Raw genomic sequence first — 27,511 nt, forward strand, 5'->3', positions numbered from 1 at the left:
TGCTGAATTCCATACACAGGTTTCCATTTGGATGTGATTAAATTTATCAGGGGCCCTTTGAGTTTGACAAAAAGCAGCAGGTAATTTGCTTCATAATAATCAGACAGGGCAAATATCAATGGGGACATCTGTGATACACAAAATTACTTGATGTCTCCTTGTAAAATTTATCCCATACGAATAGGACATATAAAAGAACTAAAAATTAGGGATGTAAAGGTCACGGCCATCGTGCTCTACAATATTCCTGAAACCATATCATAATTATATTAGAGAGAAGTCCTGAGATAATCAATTTAATGTGAGCTACACGGAGAAGAAACAAAGAGTTCTTAAAAGAGCAATTACAGTGAGTAGAGCGGGACATCATTCAGTGGGGACAAAGTAAAGTGAGACACTACTTGAAGCAATTAGTTTTCAGCCTGTAACAAAGATGGGGAGTGACTTAGCGGTTCTGAAGGTCATTCCACCACTGGGGAACCCAAAGATATAACAGTCAACATCAGGGGAAGCAATCTTATCTATCACACTACAATCAAGGCACAAAGTTTGTCAACTTTGATCTCACCTTATTGTGATATTGAAGCATCTGCGTGATTATTCTGATCTTTGGATGATAATTCTTGATCGAAATGACCCTACAGGGTGAAAAAAAAAAAAAAAAAGTTGGAGACATCATACACAAGACTTCTGGTCCTGCTCATCAGTTTCCACTCATTTCAAAGTCCAGAGGATACAGATTACTGATTCATTGCACATCCAACAAACTCCAACGACAGGTGGGTCCAGACCAACCGGCATCTATCTTTTGCAAGTGCAGACAGCATGCGGAATTTCTCTTTTTCGTGCAAAGGTCAGAGGATACCATACCTCATGATGTTTGAGGCATCTTCAGCATCAGGATCTGGACAATATTTATTGGCTAGGATTAAACAGGCATCTGCTGACTCAATCTACATGTGAAGGAACAAAGAAACATTTTGAGAAAAAAAAATATTACGTCTCAATATACATTTACGAGCAGGACTGTTTGATCTGGACAAAATCACATATCATGAGAACTTTGAGCAAATACTTTGATATTCATGTAGTGACAACTGTATCCAGACCGCTATTGGTGCTTTAATAAGACATGCACTTGGGGGAGTTTTTTTTTTTACTTTTTTTTTTTTTTTTTTTTTTGCTGTATACAAAATCCCAGACAATATCTAGTTCCCCATCATATCAATAAAATATTGACATATCACACAGCCCTATTCAGAGACAACGAGTACTCATTTCATCCCTCTGTGAAACAAATACTCATGTGACAAAGAGTACCTTGACTCGGGCCAGATCGTGAGGGTTGAGTACAGATCCCTGGTAGAACTCTACTTGGGTAAAATGGCGTTTGAACAAGGCTTCCAGCTCAAGATTAGGGGAAATACTAGTGCACAGAGAAAAGGGAAGAAAAGGGTTAGTGCATATACTGTTGTATCAATCCATATGTATGCTGCCTGACTGTGCATTGTTTCATGTCAGTGCTACCCTACACTTTGGTGAGGAAGAAAGAGTGAACTTACTTATGGAGAAAAACAATTTCTACATTGACATCATCCCTGTCCTTGTGTAGGAAGTCTTTGAGGAAGTTGGAGACACTTTCGAGGGTAATATGACCACAGACCACAATATGCCTGGAAGGGGGGAAGAAATCATCTTGAGCAGGCAACATAAATCACTACAGACACTGGCAAGCCTCCCACAGAAAATCAGTCATACCAAAGCACTCTAAAATCTAACTCTCAAATATAGAATGAAAAATCTATATACATGTCAAGAAAATGTCTTTTCAAAGCAAACAAGTAACTGAGTTATATCTTTTTTGCCATAAAAGTGAATACTTTCCCCCATGTAATGAAAGTGGTTAAATTCTGCACGACAAGTGCAATCAAACACTCAACTCTGAACCACTTTAGAAAACCTAAGATATAATCACACAGCCCACAGTGGTTGGATTGTCATCCGTTCTCAATATAAAAACTGTCCCTTTGGCCAAACCACCCCTTTGTGAGCTGAATGGATGTTGACAAAGACATGTACATCAATATGCTCATGCTTTTATACAGGACATTACTAAAAGCTTCCAAAGTGATTTGGAGGCCTGTGGTTGACATAAAGTCTAAACAGGACCTCAGACCATTTGACGGGTCCCTGGCAGGATACAGTAGTGCATTACACCAGAGGGATCTGTCAGATGGTACACGGGGCTGATTGCAGCAGTAAGGGAGAAAGAGGTTAGATTGGACTGAAATTTGAGTTGAGGTTGTGTCCCTGTTTGTCCTCTGACTGCACTGTACAACATAGTGATCAAGTCCTCAGGACTGTTTCTCACTTACATGAAACCCTGTAATGAGAGTCATTTGGACAGATACAATGGACACTGTCTTTTAAATAAGTCTCTGTCTAAGTCTAGATGAAATATTAATTCTCATTAAAATGAAATTGGCTTGAATAACTTGTGGTGCTTCTGTAACGAGATTTTAGTGTCCCAAACCTGATAGAAATCATTTCAACTCGTATCAGCGCACATTTATCATTTAAAACATTGTTATGATTTTATTTATTTATTTGTTTTTTTTCCTATTTATTTGATCACATTTGTGTGAATGAAATTGTTTGTTTTATTACTTTTAGTTTTAATTATAGCGTAAGGCATTTTGTCACACTGTTTTGATAAATGTTATATATATATATATATATGCACATACACACACACATATATTTTTGTATTATATTTATATTTTACATATGTTTTTATCGTTGTTGTTGTTGTTGTTGTTGTTGTTATATGAGTTGACAGATTAAAAGGGAGCCCCTTTGCAAGTGAGCTAAGTATCAGTATTCAGCCATGTATGATATGCAATTTAATCACACTAATCCAATGGATTTAAGACACTTTATACGCTTCATTTACACTGTGGTAAGCTGAACTACCCTTCCGGAGTTAAACTTAAATGTCATCAAGTCCTATGCCAAAAGCCCTCAATGAGAAACCCAAACATGCTCAGTAGAATCCAGCTCTTATATTGACATGGATTAGTGTGGACACTCGGCAGACACCCTAATTACCCTTCGGAGACCTGTAAGGCAATCTGTGTAATGACAATGGCTTTATCCACTACTTCACAGGATGTGCCAGGAGACAATTGAAGCACTCGAGTTTTGAGTCCCGGGGTTTTGGAGGACTTAGCAGTTAAGACTCTATGTATTAGGTTACTCTTTCCTAAAAAATACTGTGGTCAAATCTGTTCACTGTTCAAGTCCTTAATCATCAAGCTAGATCCACTCTAACAGATTTCCTGTGATCCAAAATCATGCTCTCATACACAGGAAGGAAGATCCGGCCAAGGCATTAACCTTTAACTGTTGACATCTGACATTTTATAGAACATTACTGAATTCTGGGCTCTGCAAGCATGAAGGAAATACAAGTTTTTATTGATGGCAGATGAGAACCATAGTCCAGATCACTGAACATTCTCCAATCCTGCACCAGATGAACTGGGTAGGGCTGAAATGAAGTGGACTTGGCAAGGTGATGGGACAAACATATTCTGGGTATGGCTGGGCCTGGGTGCTGCAGGACATAATGGTCTTCACAGATGTCGCCTCAGTCCTTTAAGTAAATCTAACAAGCAGCCATGATTGTGTGGTTGGCCAGAGTTGCGCAAAGGGCCGTGTGGTCTTACAAGCTGATGAGCTGAGATCTCTGTGGGCAGCCAGCAGTTCTTGGCAGAAGTTGTCTCTCATTTCAGGAGACAAAAAACATCAGTCATGTTTTCCTGTTCCCAGTGTCCCGATGCCCTCCTCCAAGTGTAAAGCAAATACATCGATTTGTGTGGCGTAGTATTATTTGGGTTCAGTATTAGGTTATGAATTTTGCGCACACAAGCACACACTTAAGCACACACTTAAGACACAAATGCATGTACACATATGCACGCTCACACACACGCGCGCGCACACACACACACACACACACAAGTGCACACGGCATGACGCCTCAGACATCTTTGAATCCAAGTGGATGATTTCTCAGCAAAGCAAAAAGATGCCCGATTATGTTTCTTCCTCATTAATAAAAATTAGTTTAGGGGGGACTTTTGTTGAGATAGTATGCTTCACGTAATTGAAATCATTTGAGCTGGTCCGGGTCTACTGATTATTTCCTCTTTCTGTGCGCCAAGAGTGGCATCAGCTTGAACATTGTGTCATCTTAGGGATCATTGGCTAATAAAGCACTTTAAGAGGATATGGTAGATAATTCAACCATTTATAAATGAAATACCTCCCCTCTGAATAACCTCAGTGTACAAAAACCTCAAACCAGAAACATAACTCATAAATTAACTGGGGAAAAAACAAAGGAGTATTGCAAGGACACAAATTTTATGAGAAAACCATACAGAACAATCCAGAAACCACAAAAGGTGTTGCACAGCATCCCATTAGAATGCAAGACAAAAGGGGACATCATAGAGCGTGCACAAAAAGCATGCAGTCAAGGAACATCCCGGGATGTCAATGGGGATGCATCGCACACACATACAAAATGAACAAACAGAGAGCTCAAACATCAGCAACAGAGGTCACAGTACTGCTCTAATCCTTAGCTTAGTGATAAAACCTACTGGGGGAATCAATGTCACAGCACTGTTATATTCCTGTTATATTTTGCGATACATTTCTATGATTTTGAATTCATATCTTCGGGCACAATTGTACTATCTTCTCCAATGAATACTGGGGATCAGCGAGGCTTTCTGAAATCAAAAAAATCTGTGTGCACCCAATAAATTATACATTATACTGTATACGTTCTTGGCTGTGCAACACTATGCAGTCTCCCTAGCAATTCTGGGACCTACAATTATGTAAATTCGTGTATGCATATGTGTGTGTCTGTGTGTCTGTATATGTACAGAAGATATTCAAAGGTGTATGTCAGAGTTCAACCAGGGTTGAACACCAGTTTCTGTGCCAGCCCCTCCGTTGAAGCTGGGGCTAATGGAAACCACAGAGCCATAATGGAAACCACAGAGCCCCGAGTGCAACAGGCGCCAACAGAACGCAACACTTGTCATTATTTTATCAGCATATACAGCCTGAGCTCTGTCACTAAGCTGACGGGTGCATGCTACGCTGCACAGAGGACTATATGCAACATTACCATGAAACAGAGGTTCAGTATGGATCCAGAAGAATGCCTCTCACTTCTAAATGACCCTCAGGGCCAATTTCAAATGACAGCACCCGGGCAGAGACATGAAATAAGGGTTAAATTGAAAATAGTTCATAATATATCATGACATCATTGTTTGCAAGCACTGTAATCAGTCGAATACTTGTAATCGCTTAATCTCATTTCCATGACACAGGCCTTTTTTTGTGCTGACAACTACTCAATGATAATACACTGAACCCCGATGGCAATCGTAAACCCACATGACAAACGTGTTTTGTGTATGTGTCAGGCTCTATACATATACACGCCAAACACATACATATCTAAATGATTATGCAAAGAGCCTGGTGCCAGTCTGAGCCTGTGTGTTTGGTTGGTATCTCTTGATTGTTACCATATGTATGTACTGTACGCATGGCCAGAAAGTGAGACGGAAGGGGCTGTGGAGGGAGAAAATAAAGTGTGTGGGAGAAGCTAGTCCTCAGTTTTGACAAGGCCTTCTCTCAACACCCATCTGTGAGTCCAGGCTAGGGTCACTGGCCAAACATAACATCTCATCAATCTTGTCTCAGTGACAGGCAAACATTATCAAACAAAGACTAGCTTCTAATGCCTCGCTATAAAGCTGACTCCCTAGTATCACCCCCCTGAACAGTGGGTTTTCTGTGAAAAAGACGTGAATAAGACAGGAATAGTGAGATGGAGTGAGAGAGAGGGGACATAGCATAGTAATAGAGACGAAGTGCCAGAAAAAAGAAAGAAAGGAGGAGAAGAGGAAAGGGGGAAAAGGAGAGGAAAGTCTACCCTTTCTGCACTGGACACACTGCATTTGGAGTTAGGTAAATCTGTGTGCTGAGTACCTGTAAGGTTTGAGCCACAAGAGGAAGGGAACCGTACTATACAGTAAGTACTGGTAACCTTGTACAAACACTAAAATGACAGCAACGCCACACGCACACACACACACACACACTTCACAATGCACCAGAACCTCTTCTGTGAGAGGACAATCACATACATACACGTATAACAACAGCCTCTGGAGACAAATTCTACCGCCACACAAACACAAGAACCAGGCGGGCACCAAAAACCAAGCAGGCAAAGCAAGCCAAAAGCAATTGAGAGCCTCCAAATGGGAGCGAGGCATCCAGCATTCAGGGTGTGGGAGCTGACTGAAGATCAGGGCCAGAGTCATGTCGAGCATTGATGATGCGAGCGGTCAGAGCCATGTCACAGTGATGATGCGATGGACTAGCGGTGACAGACAGCAGGAAGGTGGCTTTTTCATAGAATCCACTATCAATGAAAAAGCCGCAAGATTGCAGGTCAGAGAAGACAACATGCCAGAGATGATGCAGGTAAATAAAAGTAATTTCATAAAGCATGCAAAAACCAACTCAAGCAAAATGAAACAAGAAAAGAAATCGTCTCCTGCAATGGTCATTGAGATTGATGATGCTTAAAAAGACCACCAATAATAATGCACTTGCAGATGTTTAAGTCTTTCCTTTTTCTTGTAAAAAATCCTTTTAAAGCAGATAGTAGGGGTTTCATGACTATTTTTTCTTTCATTTTGAGGAAATATGATCCTAATTCATCCCTACAGTCAAGAGTGTATTAATGAGGGACTGGATCTAAGTACATTAAAGCACATGAATAAATGGGACAACACATATTGCACATATACATTGCTAGAAGCACCACAGGTTAATGTTGCAAGTCTAGAGTGTAGTAGTCATGAAAGCTCTAGTTTTCAAATTAAATTAAAGCGCAACACAGGATGTTTCAAGGGGAATAAAGAAAGAAAATGAACAGCACACAAATGATTTAAGGTAAGCACAGAGTGAAGAAAGAGAGAGAGAAAAGAAAGAGAGAAAGGCAGACAGACAGAGACTGAAGAGAGGGACAGAGGGAAAGAGAGTGTGTGTGAGAAAGAGAGAGAGACAGAGTGAGAGAGAGAGAGACAGAGAGAGAGACAGAGAGACAGAGAGTAAAGGGACATGGACATGTGTGTCCTAATGGCCAAGGTCTCCAGTCACGCAGTGTGACTTACATTATAATGTAACTTTACTGTTCTAAACAGTCAGGTAAACTAACCCCCAAATAACTATTAACTTGAGGGAGGTGCACTAGAGTCACACAACCACACCTTGTCTGGATTTCAACTTACTTTCTGCCTCGTGTCGAGTTATAACTCCCTCCGTATTTCTTCCGATTAAGGATGAGAGCAGCAATTTCTGGCACGTAGCGAGCAAACATGGCCTACATGCATGGAACAGAAAAAAGAAAAGGGCATGCAGAGAGGGTTCTACCGCACACAGAAAAACAGCAGAACCATCTGGAATACTTACTTTCTCCCATTAACCGCACTATAGGAACCACCATATTTCTTGCGGTTTCCTATTAACTCTATGATTTCAGGGACGTAGCTGGCAAACATGGCCTAAGGAGAAGATAGAAGACAGAAGAAGAGACTAAAAAAGAGACTACGCCGCAGAGTGGGTGGTGGGGAAACTGGCGGGCGCTTAAATCCAGATTTCTGAGGGGAGAAAAATGTTACTTTGTTATGTAAATTAAGTTTTAAAAAACTCTCTCTTGTAGTCCTTAGAGACTGTGCTAGACTTCAGAAAAATGAGAACAAAAAGAGAGAGAGAGAGAGAGAGGTAAAAATTATTGTAATTAATGTAAGAGAAAAAAAAAACTTTTTTTTACAAAAGTGAATCACCAATAAGAAAAAAAAATATAGCCCCAGTTTTTTGTTTTGTTTTGTTTTTGTTTTTGTTTTTTAAATTAAAGGTTTAGGAAGAAGGGTTGGTTCAGGGGCAACAGCTGATAATAGTCAGTCTGTGATAGCACCCAGAACCTTCTGGATAATGGGATTTGAAAAGTCCAAGGAGAAAAAAAAAACCTATGTGCCATGTTTTGTCCAACAAACACAGAAGGTCTGGCAGGTTGATTTGAATAGGCCCACCTGATGGTCCACAGCTGCAAAACGCATTAAGACTCATTTGTTGGGCTGGAAAATGAGCTGGATGCATTTTGCAAGGTTCACAGCCTGTTTTTCTAACAAAGGGTCATGTTTTTTTAGGTAGCTCCTGAGCAACTGGCACTTTGCCACAGGCTATTTTTTCAACCATTCATCTATTTCCCTTGGCTTGCATCTAAAACTGTGTGTCATTAGTTGTCTCATTTCCCCTTGTGGACTTACCCTCAGCCTAAGCACTTGCCCTTGCAGGCAGTCAGCAATGTTTTGTTGCTTTTTACATGTAGAAACACCTGCCACCTAAAGCAAGGCATGCCGTTATGTTTTCTACAAATGCTTTCTGATCATAAGGCTATCACTATTATTGTTGCTGATGTTGTTGTTGCTAGCAGTAGTAGTAGTAGCAGTATCATTATTAATGTTCTAAGGCGTACAAAAATAAATGATGTGTCAGTTTGGTTGAATTTTTGTCATTATGAGGATAAATAACAGACAACTGCAATGCGTTGTGGTTAATATTCACCTCTGCAGTGACCACTGTTGTTGACTTGCTCCTTAAGCCCTCCGAGGGGCGATCTCACCAATTTTTCAATGTTTCAGACGAATGGAACGCCACTTTTGGTGGCGGGGATTCCCTCAAGGACAAACTCCAAAGGGAGTGGCAGTCAACGAGGGCGAGTTGAACCACTAAAAGAACGCAGTGTGAGAGACCACAAGGTGCTCCTTCGTTTATGAACACTTACTCAAAGCACCCTTTAGAGAGGTGCACCTATGCGTTTTTAGCAATAATGTGCGATGACGTGTGATTGATGTGATCCCTGGATTTATAATATTTCCAGCCTGGAATCATTACCCTGCCACTGCCTCTGATAGGAAGCACCCTAAGGAGAGTTACTGGCCTAAAGACTTCCAGACCTCTCAGCACTGAGAAAAAAGAAACCTATCACCATGGCCTCAGCACGGTGCATATCCACATAACTGCAGGCCATCGGCAACAGGAGGCGGATACTGATAGCCGGCCAACTACTACAGACTAACTGTGTTTTGGCTAAGTCCTTCATTTTGGCAAAGGAGAAGGATAGGAAAGGTTCTTGGTGGGTCACCAGTGTGTATGTGTGTGTGTGCATGTGTGTGTGTGTGTAAGTTGCTACAATAATGGTGGACCAATAGGACACTAGATCAGAGGAAGGTGAGAGGAATGAGTGGGAGGCTGCTGTTGCTATGGTAACAGTCAGGCTGGCCTAAGCCTCATCTCCCTGCCCCTGTGTTTGTTGGAATTGTGGGAGGAGACACGAGAGGAGGGGTGTCCTGAAACCGCAACTGCTTTAAGAGAACAGTGACAACATTATCAGACAATGCCTTATACTCTACTCTTTAAACAAATACAGGAGTGAAACACAAGGGCAAGGAGACAAGGGTGCACATGGTAACTGTAATAGACAAGATACAGTAGGCTTAATAGTAGGATGCAGCTACAATACGGTACACTGAAATAACATTTACTGGTAAAGGCAACATAGCCCTAACATTTCAAAAATGGCGCTGTGCTAAAATTTCATACAAATCTACATAGGTCTAAACACCTACACATCCAAACTAAATAATCGTCCACGTATTGTTTATAATTTCAACAGTTTATGTGGCACATTGATGGGGACAGGCAGGTTTGGGGAGGGGATGAGGAGGGTGGGTAAGAGAGGAAAAAGCCTGATTTTACCAAACCACCGAGGATGAAGAAGACCATAAACAGGCGCCCCAAGGTGGTTTTTGCATAGACATCCCCATAGCCCACTGTGGACATGGTCACCATCAGCAAGTAGACACATTCCCAATAGGAAAGCGACTGGGAATTTTGGAAATTTTCCCAAGGATCCCCTGAGTTTTCCACCTACAATGGGGACGTGAGATTTGATAGGAAAGTTAGACATAACCACAACAACCAATTTGTAAACAACATTTTGCACTAGAAATAGTCCTTAAGCAGAGTTGATTAAATCCAGACACAAGTACATCAGTCAAAGTCTGCAGTCAAATGAGATATATTGAGCTTAGGCTACCATCTAGTGGTAAAATAGCCCTGCATTCTGATGCTGAAATAATGTTATATGTAGGGCTACTGACACAAATTTTCCCTTTGAAACAAATTGAGTGATTTGACAGTAACTGAAGAAATTAGATTATGTTTTTACAATTACCAAACATGCTTCTATTTCTTCACCATCACATGGAAATAGCTGCTAAGTTCTGGTACTTAACTCTTACTGCCTCTTCATTCACACCTTTTCATCTAACTTCACCCAACTTTTTAGTCCAACATAAATATTTATGACCCTAATCCACAGAATCATCGTCAGCATTGACATTGGTGATTTTATGTAAAAAAGGAGGCTTTTAAATCAGAAATTAAAATGCATACATTTATACTTGAAATACTGTTGATTTACATTTCTAGTTTTTGTTGCCATTTGACTGAAGGTCATAGTTTCTCCACTTTTTTATTTACTATAACATCAAAAAACAAATAAACAAAATAATATTAATATTTCACTATTGATGGATGAAGCTGCTCTGCTGCTTCCCAGTTTGCTACTGTGAACCTGGGATTCACAGTTGTGTTGTGACGGGATGACCCACTTACCAAATGTATGAATCCAGCAGCTGTAAGCCATGTGCTTATGAAGATGGAGCACAGGTTCACCAGCTTGATGGAATTGCTGGATAAAATAAGAACCATAAAAACTCTCAAAGACATCCAGACCAGAACAACAGGAAGAAACTGTGATTGGTGAGCTCATCTAAGACACAGCCAGGCCCACTCTGACCTGGCTCAAAATAAAACTTTACAAAGATGAGGTGGGACCTAAATAAAAGTTAGGGCAAGTCAATAAACAAAATATACAATACAACAATAAATGAAAAAAAGACCAATAATATACTTGTATGCCTAAATTCAAACACCAAGGATGTACAGTATGCCCTGATAAGGTAAAGGGATGGCACTCTCCAAACCTCATTACCCTCCCTATTCTACCTTCCTATGTGTGTTTTCATTGTGTGTGTTGTCGTGCCACTTGCATCAAAAATAAACCCCAAAGTGGACTGATGTACTTTGTGACATACTTTTCTCTGAGGTACTGTGCTTTACATGGCGGCTAGTGTCCTGATCTGCATGCTGTTGTTATCACAGGCTGAGAAGGAAATTCTTGGTAATGCACAGTGTTAGTGAGACCCTTTTACAAGTACTTGACAGTGAACTAATTCTGTATGGTTCTTGAATTGCATAAAGTTAAACAATCACACAGTAATCACATACTACACTTCTTCATTTAATTTTATATTATGTCACTTCTGCAATTATTACCACAAATTCCACCAATGCAATGTACCACATGGAAGAGTGAAGATGCTAGGATTTGAATTTATAGGGAATTCTTACCTTGTTTTTAAGATATTCAAAAACTGTAAAATTTCTGAGAACTGGATCAATCTCAGTGCTCTCAGGAATCTTAAACCTGTGAGGGGAAAAAGGATCAAGAGAAAGACAGACTAAGAGACAAGAAAATGGAGCCTGACAGATTACGTATACTGACACTAGTGCCTGCAGACAAAGCAACTGATGTTAATCTCATATTTAAATTATAATCTTGCATTCATGCATAAGTCATGTATATTCTAAACTATCTTTACAGTGACAGCAGAATGTAATAGAAATAGATAGTGGCAACAGTAGTGAGAACATACATACATACATACATGAGGAGAAAATCAGTAAAAAAAAAAAAAAATTAAAGATGAGTAAAGCAGCACAGAATAGTGTGTAGTCATGATATAGAAGAAGTGACAGAGGAAAACTAGACACTTTACGCTAGATGGAGCCTTGGGCTCATTTTTAGTCGTTCAAACTAGTTAGGAGGAAAACTATGTGGCCTACATTACATGCGCCTCAGTCTGGATCCAAAAGCAGCTCGCTTAGGGATTACAGAACAATACAACACCTGCCTCATTGTCTTTTTACATAACACCACTGATCCCATGGAGAGTGTGTGTTTTTTTTGTGTGTATGTGTACATGTGTGTGTGTGTGTGTGTGTGTGTGTGTGTGTGTGTGCATGTGTGTGTGTGTGTGTGTGTGAGCATGGGTGCATGCATCTGTGATAAAAACGGACAAGAATTGTTCTTAAAATGAACTATGGCATGAGAATCCTGCAATATTAACTACAAATACACAAAAATAGCCATCTTCCATTTACCAATTATGCTTCAAAGACTACAAAATCCCCACCAAAATACCCCCTGCCATAATTACAGATTGCCTAAATTGATGATGAAGACTTGGATTAATCTTGTACTCATAGTTCTTAAACCATCTCCAGACAGTGAACACATCATCCTACATAATACTAGAATCCGTGCTTTAACTCGAGCCCTTACCCCAGTTGCAGAGGACATGTAAGCAGGACCAGACAGACTGGTAAGGTCCTGTCTGTCTTTCCTTTTCTTCCTGTGCATGCTGGCCCTGCCTCACCCTCACCCTGTACCCATTTTGAAAAAGATCTCCACAGGACTTCTTACGCCTCCGTGTCTCCCTGAAGGTCTCCCCATCGCAGCGTGGACGGCGGTAAACTAGCAGCTTAGGAGGAATCATGGTTTTGCACTCAAAAAAACTAATCCTTGAATTATTTCCTCTTCTAAGATGGAAATAAAGCAATGCAATTCAAAAAAGATATAGTATCCCAAGAAAAGACAATTCCGGAGACAATAAAGAGAGGAGATCATTCCTTTAAAGCGACAACGGAAGCAAGATTGTCTTTTGTGTAAAAAGCAAAGCTTACCCCGACACTGCAAACAAAACAATGTCTACACTATCACTACTGAGATCAGCGGAGTTAAAAAGTTGTCTTTGTAAAGCCCACACTTATTCCTCAAAATATCCTTTATCCCTAAAATTGGTGGCCACTGATGCAAGCAGAAGATGTGGCTGACAGACAGCTGGAATTGTACTGTTTGTCTTCGCCTGTCAGTCTCGCCAGGAGCAACTGCGTCTCTGTGAACAAAATGTTAGCTGTGATGTAGGTGTGTGTTGTGTTTTTTTTTTTTTTTCATTATTGTTACCGTGCCTTTAATCTCCACAACACAAACAGATTTACCCCTGTCTTGTCCCTTTCATTGCAGCACGGTAACTCTTATGATGCTTTCCTCTTTCCAATACACAGCTGTGTTGAAAAGCAAGATGCAAAAGCCTGAGTACTAGGGATATAGCAAGGACTTTGCAAAGATGAAATCAAATAACAATGACGCACAAGGAAAACAATCATCCTGACTTTACAAGTGCCCTGTTGTTAGGGGGAAATGTCAAACTGTACTACACTGAGCTGCTGATGAAAGCTACCGTGCAATTTAACGCCAGGGTCAGAAACTTCTGCCACATTAAGAATTCTCCACTGTGAACGACTGAAGTCTAGTTTCACTTTACACAACACCCAGCTATGTTGGAACCCTGATTCATTTGCAGTTATGACATTATGAACTATTTATCAAGTGTGAGTGAGCTAGTCAAAAGTATTTCAGGTGAGTAGCACGATATCAGTGGAATAAGAGCTGAGGTCAAGCCTGATTGCCTGCACAGAACTCAAGATGTATAATGCCATGACAGTAACACTAAAAATAGCACACACACACACACACACACACACACACACACACACACACACACACACACAATACTGAGTCACACACAGCTGTGTTTTATTATAATGATGACTGCTTTTGTAGTGGATTGTTGTGGCTGATTGTGCTGAATTGTGCCTTTTTAGACCCAAGTTAGAGCTGTGAAAAAACAACCAAAATCACAATATTATTTTTTGACAATGCTGTATTGATTCTCTAGTCACTTGTATCAATATGTATTGTTAAACAATCACGTTTCGTGTCATGTTATGATATTTACATTTTAATGCCCTGTGTTATGGAAGTGCATTATGCTAATTTTAGTTTAATAAATAGAAATAAATTATTTAAGTCATTTTTTCACCCTATTTATCATATGAAATGTATATTTTATCAGGTTACCCTGATGTAGGTTGTATTTTAGTCTCTATATTTACATTTTCAGTCAGGTATTGCAATGTATCATGATAAAAATTGTATTATGACCCCTGTATCATGACGCATATTCCTTGCCAATACTCAGCCCTTGTCTAAACATAAACAATAGTAACTGCAATGTTGTCATATGCAGAATTGTAATTTTAGCACGCAACATTGGAGCATAAATATTAGACATTCTGCTCATACACACACTGCAGTAACACAGGCCACAGGAGACTGCATAATTCTCAATTAAGTATGAAGCATCTGTGTTTGTGCCTGTGCTTATGCATGCATGTGCGTGATGTGTGCATGTCAGGGAATAAAGGAATGAGAGGAGAGTGGGTGTGAGGCGAGGTGGGGGTTGGGAGGGCTAGATTGAAATCATAGATCAACATAGATGCCAGGAAAAACTCTCAATGAATATCTGGTTCCACGGACACGTGTGCATATATGAGAAAATCTCTTTCCCACACATGCCAAAGCCTCTTGCGCACACAAACATTGTGCAAATGCACAAACACGTGTACACTGGCCAGATGCTCATTCAGATCATTTTTTCTGGCCTGCGCTGTGATTATTTCATTGAGGCTGTGAGAGCCAGAACAGGCCCTCTCCGTCACATGTCCGGGCACTGCAGACCACTGGGACATTTTTATCAATCAGCAGTCTGGGATAGTTCAGCTGGGATAATACTGACAGTCAGCCCAGCCGGGATTAGATTAAACTATGCTTCACTACACTGCTTACTACACACACACACAAACACACAGAGTTACAGAACACGGAGTTCTACAGGACATTCGTGCTGAATGGCCACCGTGCACATATTAATTAATACACATTGCCATTACATTTAATCTCTTTACATGTACAATAATGCAACAGCAATGACACGTGAGGCATTCGGCTACAGCAAAGAGGTTTAAATGTGCCACAAATTAGTTTCCCTCCCCTGAATGTAGCCATGGAGGCTTCCTGCCTGTGAGCAAAGGGCCATGTAAGGCAGATGCACCCATGCCCATGTCAGCTACGGTAAGCCTCTTTCGGCAGGAAAACACAAGGGGATCAACAAACAGTATGCTAATGCACCACTAGAGGGCACTGGCAGTTTAAAATCAAAACTGTGCCGGAGGGTTTATCTCTGAATGCCTCCTCGCATTTAATACACCTTTAAACTCCATGCATTTAAGTTACAGCCATAAAAATATTGCAGTACTCAATTACATCAATCAAATCAAACACTCTCTTTAAAGCTTATGGAGCCAGCTGATGTGACAAGGCCTGTCAAATATTATTTCATTTCTAAAATATTCTTACCAACAAGGCAAGTATATTCTATTTCAGGACTGAAAGGGAAAGCCTGGTTGTGAAAATGTGTGAGAGCTGGGGCTCGGCACTGGCCAAAGTAGCTGCTAGCATCTTTCAAACAGCCATATGCTAATCCAACACTGCCAGGGCTCTCTTGGGAGCGACGCTCAGTTCACATAGTTACAGGAGATTAATTTCTCGTACCAGCGAAGAACTCTGCATGCCCTTTTTACATTAGCCACACGTCTTTCTCCCCCTGTTAATCAATGTCCAATTTGCAGAAGCAGATAGAACATAACTGGGAATGCATAAAGCATACTCCTCCTTGGACACAGAGTGGGCGACTGCCACACTAGACTACCACAGAGCACAGGGCAGAACCCCTTTTAGTGCTCTTCTTAATATCCGAGTGCACCTCCACTGGATCTGCAATAGAGTCTTCTCATGCAGGGCCACAGCTGAGAGAGTGAAATGAAAGGTACTCTAATTATGATGTATTATGTTGGCTGAGGTATGTATTATCCAGCGGTTAAAAGAGAGAAGAAATTAACTAATCCATAGGGAATGAGGAGCACAATATGCCTTCTTAACAACCACCCCGGTTTCCCTTAAGAAAGCCTATAAGGGAATAAATACACTTAACTAAATGAAAGTAGCACCAATTACGCATCAGTCTATTGATTATTAGGAAAACCATTATGCCACTGTCAAGATTCCCAGTGGAAGTGAATGAAGATGAATAGGTGGGGGCACTGGTCTTTAGGAAAGTGGCCATGCTGTTTGTACATCGACCAGTGAAGCAGGAGCTTAAAGTCAAAGGTTAACTTCAGAGGACAGACCACATGAAAGGCACAATACGAAATTTTCATTTTTCTACACACAACTATAGTTATGGTACTGCATGTCATAATTTCCTGCAATTACTCATATCCACAATAGGGTTTGGGTTTTGTTTTTGTTTTTGTTTTTTTGTTTTTTTTTTTAAGATTACTAACCAATTCCATTTTTTGAATTGAAGCTTCCAACAGCCTGTATTTTACACCAGTATTCAATATTTCAACAAGAAAACCACTAGCAAAGAAAAATAGGTTTTCATGAACTGAATAAACAAAGAGAATTTGTAAACACAAACTAAAAAAGATGAGTGAGATGTTATCAAACAATATTAAAAATCTGTTTAAAAAATGAGCTGGAGGATAACTGTCATACTGGAGAGGGAAGACACGGACAAGCCAGTATCTGACATCCAAAAAAAAAAAAAAAAAGATATTGGCCCATTATATTTTGGTAAACCGACAAATTGAGAAGACTAACTCTACTCCATATGCTGCTACTAATAATTCTCCGCCCACCTCCTCAGAGTCTGAATATTAACCAGCAATAGCGGCACTCTATTAGTATTCTTGAAGCTGTAACCAGTTTGTTATAGTACACTTTATCCCACTGCAGATCCACACCCGGTTAATTTTATAACTGAGCCTTTGCAACACTTTTACACGGCCTTTAACACATGCACACAGCAGGCGGACTACCAATAAACACACACACACACACACACACACACACAGTATAAATCATGCCAGCACAGGAGCTGCTACTATATATTTCCCTGTGCAGATCCATCCCCAAGAGTGCAAAAATAAACATGCTCTGATGTTTGAGGGAAATGACAGTTATTAAAGTCACCCCTGCAACAAGACCATTGTTCCCTCCCCTCCGCTTCTTCCCTTTCCCAAAGAAATGTAATCAAATAAATAAATGCATATTCATGACACAGGAATCTAGGACATCTCTCAAAAACAATAAATTCACACTTCACGGCTGCTGTTTATAAACTCCATCCTAAAATGGGACTGTATTGTTCATAAAAAGGCGTCTCTGCAGTGGGCATATCACTGTCTGCTTCAACCCCAGACTTCTGATGTTTAATGAGCACAGCTAATTATTCACTGCAGAATGTCAGCTAGCAGACAGACCACCATTTCACTGTCTTTCATCATCCGAGAGCCCTAACACCAAGGGGTTTTCTTAGGATGAGATGAGGACACTTCACATCATGAATACCAGATACCAGATAACTTGGCTTAGCCATATCTAATTCATTACACATCGCGCTTGAGAAATTCATGGGCCACAGTGTCAGCTTATAAGAAGAAACTCACATCACCTCAAAGATCAGACCTTCAGGGCATGTTAAATTTTCATATCGCTACTCAGATTCTGTGATTTGAGAAGGCCTGTAAAAACAAGAACATACATTGCTGGATAAAACCCAGACACCTCCAGAGCACTGGATCTGTGAGTCAGTATATCTATATTAGTAGCTGATACCATGTGTTGAAGTGTATCCAAACAGCTTGTGTGATGTATGAGTATGCGTCCTTTTGCAGGGCAAGCAGATGGCATTGTCAGCGCTGAGCTTTACAGGCCTTAACTCAGTCAGCCTGGACTTTTAAAATTATAACTGCACAGCTATAAAGCAAAGGATGCATCCATATTGTGTTTGCTGTCAAGGCTATAATCAAAATTTCAGCTTTTGACCATTTTATGCACACAAGCTCAAATCCACTCTCCAATATTATAGCTCACCAGCTTGACAGGACATTCATGGTGGGTCCATGACAACTTCAGATAAATATTATAAGCATAAACCTGAGCTTCTGAGAGAGCATATAAAAGCAAAAGGTAGGATGTTATAGACTGTAAGGTAGCAGTGCATTCATAAGGGAGTGATGCTACAAAAAACTGATCCTTGCTCTTTTTGCTGCAGTGTAATTTAGGCCACACAACTCCAAACACACTGAGAAAAGTAGGTTGTTATGCAATACAGGTCAAGGTGTTTTCCGGTCTGCTCCTGCAAGCTTGTGCGCATGTGTGTTTGAGTGAGTGTGAGTGTGAGTGTGGTTATGCAGAATACATGCCTTTGAGTGTGCAGTTTTTGGTGTGTGTGAGTGTGAATGAGTCCATTAGATGGCAGTTATGCACTGCTGTGAGGTATTCCAGGTGCAATGCCTCACCATGGCAATTACCAATGACTCTGAAGTATACACACACACATACACACACACGCATAAACACACACATACACACAGCGCCCAATTCTGAGTCACTCTCACTCCCATTAGCCCATCCACTCTGCTGTGTCTGTGTTCCCTGAAACAACCGAGGAAACCAGCCCTGTCACTTCCAATGATGAGGGAAAGTTGACTGCAGCCCCGGGCAAGAAGACCTCGGAGACACACTCCCAGTAATGGGGAGACAGAGGGGGGACGGAGAGTCAGAGGGAAAGAGAGGGCAAATGAAAAAGGGAGGGGAGGGAAGATTGTGGGGGACTGGAAGACAGAATGCCAAAAGAAAAAGAAAAGCAATGGAAAAAGGCAAGGAGGGGTAGGATGGCAAGACTGAGGTAAGAAATTTGACAAAATGGTGAGAAAAGAGTGGGGCAGAGATAACCTAGGCTAGACAGTGAGGTGCAAAGCATGAATTTATGGGAGGGTGAGTGTCAAAGTCCAATATAAAGAGACAGCGGAAAAGCAATATCCAGACTTACCAAGCCAGCTTCTGTTTAAGTAGACAGAGACAAACACGGGAGGAACAGTGAAGAAGTCGACCACTGAGTTGACCTCCAGCCAGAACCACAGCTTATCATTGGCTGCTATAAACTGTCGGAGGAAACAGGGGATGACATTCAAAGTGACATTCACATTTATTCAAAAGTCACCATATTCCACCATTCAAAAGAACATGCTGTGCCTTCCTTTGGCACCGCTGACATATAGAGCGACAAAAGGCTTCGCCCCACTTGCTGAGTCATGCGTATGGTGGATGGTGTAAGCAGCTTATGAGTTTATTTATTCATTCATTCAGGGTATCAGGCTTGCTTTTGCACCACTGGAATGCTGCTGTGGCATGATAGCCATGCTAGCAACATTATTACAACAGTGTCTGTCTAAAGTAAATGCACGGCACATGTGTTTGCACGTGACGTGTATGCGTAAGTAAACAGATTGGTGGTGGTCTTGCAAAAATATTGTGCCTCAAATTTTGCTTTTTTGCAGTATTTTTTTTTTTTAAAGCTAAAACTGTCATTCAAAGGAAGAAAATTGAAAAAGTCAAGAGAGTGCGACTGAATCAAAGCACTGAAAGGGCATTTTGAAGTGGAAAAATGAATGTGAGGCATCAATTTGAGGAGCAGGAAAAGTAATCAAGGTTTTTGGCTTTTGCAGGACACTGAACATTTATATAACATCCAAAGATGTGTGCCTGCATGACTGTGAGAATGCGTGCGTGTGTGTACGACCCAGTGTGTTAAGCAGCATGCCTGTAAATATGTATATGTACAGATGAATCTGGTGACCGATGAGTGTATCATCCTTTATGGTATTCTATAAGCAAGTGCATCTTACTCAGTTTTTGAATAATAGTTGGTTATAACATCAGCATTGGAGAAAAAACACTACATTTAACCACCCACTACATGATGTAGCCTACAGCTGAAGCACTTTGGATAGCCCTAGCTACCATCACAGGTGGAAGAGTTTGCTAGCATATCATTATCATTATCAATAAAACAAAAACTGTGGATTGTTCTTGACATAATTGTACATAAGTAAGGTAAAGGTAAATGTAAAAAAGTGCAAAATCCTCCATAGAGGTTGTATTCAAAAGCACAGGTGTAGTAGCGAGTTGCCTTCACAGTAACAGCAACTTGTTTACTTCCACCTTCTTCCCCAAATTCATGTATACTGTAGGTGCACGTGTGTCGATCCATGTGTATATGTGCTGTGGGTGTGTGCACTTTTCAGTGGAGGCTTACCCGCAGACCAAAGTAAAGAAGGAAGAAGACATTGAAGGCCATATCGATCTGTAATGTGAAATCTTTGTAGAAGTTCTGGCAGGATTCAATAGGACTGTAGGAGAGCAAGAGAAAGAGAGAATAAAAAATTATATACCACATGAAATAATTATACACCGTATGAGATAACAGGAGCGGCATTTCACCTATAACTAAAACAGTAGAAAACGAACTGAATGCAGTCAGTGAGAACAGTTGCTTTGATGTGACAGAACATCCAGCGTGCATAAATCATTCAGCATCTGTCAAGCATGAATATTATATTCCCACAGATATTCCCACAGATGACAAGAGGCTCCACACATGAGGAGACTGCATAGTGCTTTCCAATTAACAAAGTGAAATAGCTGGCTTGGTGCTTCTTTAAAAAAGGAAAGATAAAGGGGGAAAAAAGGCAGATGATGACAAATGAGCCGTGATCCATCTGGTCTGTCATATAATTCATCTTTATGTTTACCTTGTGATGATTAACCATTACCAAGCGGATGCTCTCACCAAGGCAATAACAAGCATGCGCCACCCCATTTTTCACTTGGTCACGAGTCTATTGCATTGTGCCCATGAGTAATGAGGACAATCCTGCAGTGGGATGAGCATCAAATAGATATACATTATGGCAAGGCTGGCTATAGGCTACCTATAGGAATGTATAGATTGACTGGGGAAGACACACTAGCCCATTAAAAGAGTCAACAGTGATAAGTCCCACATGGTCAAATCAAACACAGGAGTATATGCATAGAGCCTACAGGGGCACAGGGTAAGATCCAGATAGATTTACTGCATAGCAAATACCTCCAGAGGTAGAGATGTGAGGCTTAATCATCTTCCAATTAAAATAAAGACTCTTAACACATGATTATTCATTATAGTGGATTGCTTTACAGGCAACCCCACAGACATGTCAGAGCAAATTCAATAGGAGAATGTATTGCTCCAAGTGGATGATCTGTGTTCTAATTCATGAGCGTGTGGTCTATCTTGTGCATGTCCCGAGGAGTGATGTGATCTTTAAGACGATGTAAAACCCTGGCCCGTGTCCAGGGTGATTAGAATGAATCGGGTTCATGTGGCAATGGTTTAAAAAAAAAAAAAAAACGCTGAATGATTTCATTTGGTTAAAAGGCATTTTCTCATAAAGGATCATCAGACTCCGGACAGAGGTTAATTCGCTCCTGACCCCTACAAGGAGTTAACATTGATCTGGCCTGAATACTCAATTATTTACTCACCACCAGCATCCACATGATTCTTTCGGCATCAGACTAAACAAGTGTGTTGAAGCTAACCTGCCATGAATCATGCACACAGCCTGTAAACACACAATAGACCTTATCTGATGAAATGTCTATTGCTCCCTGTTTCCACTTAACTATAGAGGGTTGAGAGAGGCCTGGGCCCTCCCAAGCAAAGTTGGAACCACAACCTTTGACACTGTGATGCAAAACACACACACACACACACACACACACACACACACACATACAGACAGTGCAAGCACATTGTAGACACCATTTGGTGGAGTGGTCACTGTGACGTTTCCCCTGGGGCCCAGCTCTGCCCTAATTCTGAATAACTGCTGATGCACGGTCATGTGGCCCAAAGGATTCTCAAAAACACAGGAAGTGCATGACGAAACACAACAGGGCAGGGGATGAGCGATATATTTAATACTTCTTGATTATCCAGCAACTCTTACAGCATATACAATAAATGACTTAAGCATGGGTGTGCACTTCAACTAATTTCAGGGACATTTAAACAGATGTTTTTTTCCCTTGGGAATGACTATAAGACTAGCCTAAAATAATTAAAAAATAATAATAATAAAAATCAGGAATCTGCTCCCTCTCTAACTTACAAGGTCTAACATGGTCAAAAAAAGATTATATGCAGTAGGATAATAGCCATTTGAGAGATTTGGTAAAATATGCCAATAAGCAAATATATTAGAAATGCTGATGTAATATTATTATTATTATTGTATTAGTAGTTGTTGTTGTTATGTGGCCCTAACCCTAACCCTAAAACACAGAGTGAATTGAATCTGAGCCACAGAGGCAATGCAGTATACATGTTTCCATCTCGATGTTTTCCCAAAAATCATGACGACCAATCACTTAGAAGAGTTAGTTAAAAAAATATTTATCTAATAATTAATTAGACAATTAATTAGAAAAAAATTACGATCACAAGTTCATTATGTATGCTATACAACATACAATTTCACTCATGCACAATAGTGGTAAAAATAACACAATTTAATATCGAAACTAAATCTAAACTATATTTACGAGTAGGTCTAGTAACGTTTAGTCATTTTATTAAATAGATTAGTCTCACACTTAGAGTTAGGTAGTGGTCATTCAGCCCGATCACCCTCAGTCCCAGAAACACTATAGGGAATATGCAGAGATCATCATTGGGAGCTCCTATGGGACAAGCTCCCACAGTCTATTATTCTGGACTATGGGACTGACTGAGCTTCAAGACACATTAAAACACAGTGTGAAATGAAAATTTGAACAAAGGAACTACCTCAAGCCATGATTTGCAGCTGCAGCATTAGCCAAGATAAGTGCTATGTAATATTTTGTCTGTCCTCTCCATCCTTAAACTCAACTCCACATACTCCACAAAAGCACTGCAAAACAGATGGAAATACTGTGCTACATACAGCAGAGCCCTGACTCAACAACTATGCACAAACAAGAGAAATAGTGAGCCATCCTGTCCTTTAACATTAGCACTGTTTAAGCAGATTTACAGTTCCACCAAAGCAAAAAATTAGATGAAGCTTCTGACATCACAAGCAGAGCGGTGCAGCGCAGGAAGAAAATACGCATGTGTGGGTGTGCTCCTGATGTGCACCTGTGCGTGCAGTATGTACATTTGATTGTCTGCGTCGCAAGAATATGAGCAAGCATGTGTGTCCAATCGTCCACGGAAAAAGTATGAAGACAAAAGCCTGATCCCTGGTTTCAATGTCACTTCACACTCTGCAATCACATGGGATCCCCTGGCCACATTGCTGCCAGTGCCCAGCAGAAAATAGATCTGCCCAACTCGGTTCTTATTACTCCTTAAGCCTGGACATGACCTGGGGTTACACCATCCTGCCGGAGAGAATGAGAGAAAGAGAGACATAGACAAAGAGAGACGAAAAAAAAAAAGAAAGAGAGAAACAATGACAGGAAAATGGAGAGGATGAGAGGAGGATGTGAAAGAGACAAGAGAGAAGGACACGGATCCCAGAGGTATTGAGGACAACTTGTCTTCTTCTAGGCCCGTATATAGCACACAGGGCTGGTTCTAGGCCAGATGGAAACTGCCTGGAGATTCAGGAGCCGGTGCGATGAACTCTGGTCATCTTGTGTTTGAGTTGGTGAGCGGCCTCAGAGGACAAGCCCCTCACCCAAACCCCCCACTGCAAGCTAGCAAAGCTGGTACTAACACACACACACACACACACACACACACACACACACACACACACACACACACACACACAGGAGAACACTGATTGCCTAAGGGGAAGCTGCAGAGCATGGAGGTCTATTTCAGGACATCCAATGTTTCCTCACGTTAACCTCCTTTGACTAGACACTGCGCCTCTAGAAAATGCAACCGGGGAAGTAAAACTCACCCCTTAACAAGGGTAAAAGGGTACGGTGATGGTGTCCTAAAAATAGCCCCCAACACCTTCACTCAGCGGCAGCCAGCCCTCTGTAAGCCTGCCTATGACCTTGGCCAGCTCCGGGAGCAAGAGGAAGGTTGGCTTCCGAGAAAACAATAATAACAACACACTCCTACCTGCCTGACTAATGCTCACAACCGCAGCGCACTGCACCGAATCTGAGTCATACACTGTGTCTCTGCAATGTTTCACTGCTCAAGTCAACTCAAAAATGACTTGGGATGCCGTTATGGAATCATGGTCTCATTTTATAACATTCAGCTCACTGCACAGGATATATACACCTCCAAACAGTAAAAATAAAGGCACATTAAACCTACAATCTGATCTGAGCACACAAATTGAATGTCTGACTTAGATATGTCTCCCAAGGGGGGGAGTACGTGAATGTGCAAGGAGACTGTAGGGAGGGGTCTGTCAGGATGAAAGAAGGCCAGGTTAGTGCGTAAATGATTGATTTAGGTCAAGGCACCATTACTAAAAGAAGAACGAATTTGTACGTACAAGGGCAATGAACAAATAAGACCAAAAATAGGCAATTCCAGTTTTATTTTAGGTATCCTCTGAACATAAATCAGCTGCACTGCAACACAACTGCATCACGCTCCACACACTTTGTCTCCAAACACATCATTCAGAGACTACAGAGTCATTTTGAGCACTAAAGTTACCCAAACTACCCTTCTAATGTCCTAAACAATGCAACACAGAGCTGAAAACTGAGACAAAGATGAAGAACAACAGCGTAAAAGAGTCCGCTGAGCTGCATCTTTGCAAGACAAAAATTACACTTAGAAATGTTCCTTGGTTAATTTATGCAGAAGCCATAGTGGTACTATAGCTAAACTACACACATCACATCACTTCCTCCTTTGAACAAAAACCAATTAAGAGATAAAAGCTGTGGTTATTCGCCACTGTGCACAAAAAAAAAAAAAAAAAAAAAAAAAAAAGGCAAGCCAGGATTCCTTATCAGCATGTTGATTAACATTTTCGAGTAAATGAAGTCTGTGCCGTTAGGTTCTATTTATCCTTAGTTTAGGTCATGCAGTCGGTGCATTTAGATTTATTTTCAAGTGCTATAGTGAAGCAAGGAAAAACGGGAATAGGCTGATACACCCCCCACCCCCCAAACCGCTGTGGTGAATCAATTTACTATGAGAAAAATACACATAGGGGTATTCCAAGCCAAGTCCAGGCTTCAAATTAAAACTGAAAGTCATTTGAATGTGTGCCATATCCAAACCACATGTTGTTATCATTTAAATAAAAAATCATTGTTGTCTTCCATATTCTCTTACTAACCACTAAACAAACTTGTCATAGTGATTTGCATCTTTTTAAGATTCAACAGTGTCCGTGCATGACTCACATGCATAGCTGATGTTGACTCCTTAGCCAATCAGAGGCTTCCTGACCACACATTAACCAATCAGTAGACAAGAGTCAGAGTCGCAGATTACAACCAGAGGAGAGAAACTGGAAAAAAACGAACGAATAACACTGAGGAGGAAAAGGAGGAGGAGGTTGTTGGTACAACTATGTTACACAGAAGGAAGAAGATTTGGTCATACAAAGAATTCAAAATCAGTCACTGAGCATTAGTTTAGATTCAGGGGAGCCGACTATCACAAACCAAAAACTGAAGCGAGAGCATGATGCAACATAACCAATGCTTCAAACACTGGCACACAGAATTGTGAGAACGCATTGCAACCCTGTTACTAGTAAAGTTACTAGTAAAATATTCAAAGCTTACGAATTGGTTTGTGAAACAGCACTGAACTTACAGTTTGGGAAATGTTTCTGGTTATATTTTGAGCTAGTAGTGTGTTTTTTCCTTTAGCATTTTATGTTTTACAGGACCGTTTATGCAATTTAAAATTAGCTTTTTTAATTAGTCGCTGAGTGCTTCAATCAGATACAGGAAATATATCTTTGAAAATAGCCTAAATAGTTTCAGCTATCATGACCTTGGCATATTCATTCTAAAGATGGCTAAAAGCCTCTGGGTTTTTAGCCATACAGTGAGGAAACATAACGTAAACTCAAATGTTTATCACACTGCATTTAAAATTGTTAATTTGGATCAATTTACATGCAATGGTCCATGCAAACCAAATTGCAACATGTTCTTTTCCCACCATGTTAGGTTGCTCAGATCGATATGGATAATTGAGAAGAATCAGCATCACATCAGTTTACTTTGCACGGTCCATCTGCCGGGTCAAAATGCTAATGTGCCTCAGTTTGATTTTCAATAATTTGCTTAGTGAAATAATGTTGAGCCAACAGGCTTAAAAGCTAGCTAAATCTATACATAGTACAAGATTATATAACTGCTGCTGGTTTTGGAAAAATGTATTAAACTGCTGTGCCAATGTTGCTTACAAAATTACCAAACACAGTCAGCTCTGTTTCAAGTTATCTGCAGTTTGTCTTAGAATCTTAAGAAAAATCATGCCTGGATTACGATTTGCTAAATTTAGACAAACACAACTTCAGATTGCAGCTACAAGGAAAGACGGAAATAAGCTGAACTATCTTCGATAATATCCGTTTAATCTGGGATTTATTTAGTTCAGTGGATGTTTTGTGAGTGGCTCTTACGCTGTGTTCACGCTGCAGTCTAAAAATAGCCCTTCTGCTCGGCATTGTGGGATGTTAGTCAAGTGCAATGGTGGCACGGTGGCTCATTGGTTAGCACTGTCGCCTCACATTAAGGAGATTCCTGGGCTGAGCCTCGGCCTTGGCTCCCTTTATGTGCAATTTTCCTTTTCCTTCCATGTTTGTGTGGATTTCCCTTGGCTGCTCCACTTCTCCTCCCACAGTCCAAAGACAGGTGGACTGGAGATCTCAAAGATGAGTGTGTATGATGTTGTATGGTATATGGCATGCATATGATGTAGTATGTTTATGACAAGAGAATGACATGGTATGTAAAGAAACCATTGTGATAAAGGGCTACATAAACAAGTTTGCCTTTTTTAATAGCCATATTGCCATGTTGATAAACAAGGGAGTCTGACGTTTCATGTGTACTCATCAATTTGTAGGGTGAGTCTGTTAATCACTGCTCAGGAAATTTCCATCATAGGAATTCAATCAGTGCTCATGCACCATATCTATATTTACGAGGTAAGCCAACAGCTAGGGTAATTTCATTCTCATTAGCAGAACAGTGGCGCTAACATGCTATACAGTCATGCTAATGTAAAGCTTCACCTCGTGAGCAAACCGGCATGCCAAAGGCCATTGTCAGAATCTGTCTCAGCTGAAGCACCACTATCAAAAGCAATTAAAAAGCTTAATTTTTTCCAGTCTACAGGGGGCAACTCCATAATCATAAGAC

The 27,511-nt window shown here is 40.6% G+C and overlaps 1 protein-coding gene across 11 annotated transcripts in view; it reads right to left on the reverse strand.

Moving 5' to 3' along the window:
• Window positions 1-27,511, reverse strand: part of kcnma1a (potassium large conductance calcium-activated channel, subfamily M, alpha member 1a) — a 148,513-nt gene that overhangs the window by 48,762 nt on the left and 72,240 nt on the right. For 8 of the 11 annotated variants that reach the window (XM_030070884.1, XM_030070892.1, XM_030070882.1 and 5 more), the window contains exons 4-13: window positions 20,424-20,517; window positions 19,158-19,269; window positions 11,647-11,722; window positions 10,849-10,924; window positions 9,928-10,098; window positions 7,579-7,670; window positions 1,563-1,673; window positions 1,321-1,426; window positions 871-953; window positions 569-638 (exon numbers count right to left, since the gene is read on the reverse strand). In XM_030070884.1, the coding sequence (XP_029926744.1) occupies window positions 569-638; window positions 871-953; window positions 1,321-1,426; window positions 1,563-1,673; window positions 7,579-7,670; window positions 9,928-10,098; window positions 10,849-10,924; window positions 11,647-11,722; window positions 19,158-19,269; window positions 20,424-20,517 (991 nt within the window). Of the gene's footprint in view, window positions 1-568; window positions 639-870; window positions 954-1,320; window positions 1,427-1,562; window positions 1,674-7,397; window positions 7,490-7,578; window positions 7,671-9,927; window positions 10,099-10,848; window positions 10,925-11,646; window positions 11,723-19,157; window positions 19,270-20,423; window positions 20,518-27,511 lie in introns of all 11 variants that reach the window. The other 3 variants (XM_030070885.1, XM_030070883.1, XM_030070890.1) reach the window with 1 other exon arrangement.

Source organism: Myripristis murdjan, chromosome 15, assembly GCF_902150065.1.
Source record: "Myripristis murdjan chromosome 15, fMyrMur1.1, whole genome shotgun sequence".
Taxonomy (NCBI): Eukaryota; Metazoa; Chordata; class Actinopteri; order Holocentriformes; family Holocentridae; genus Myripristis; species Myripristis murdjan.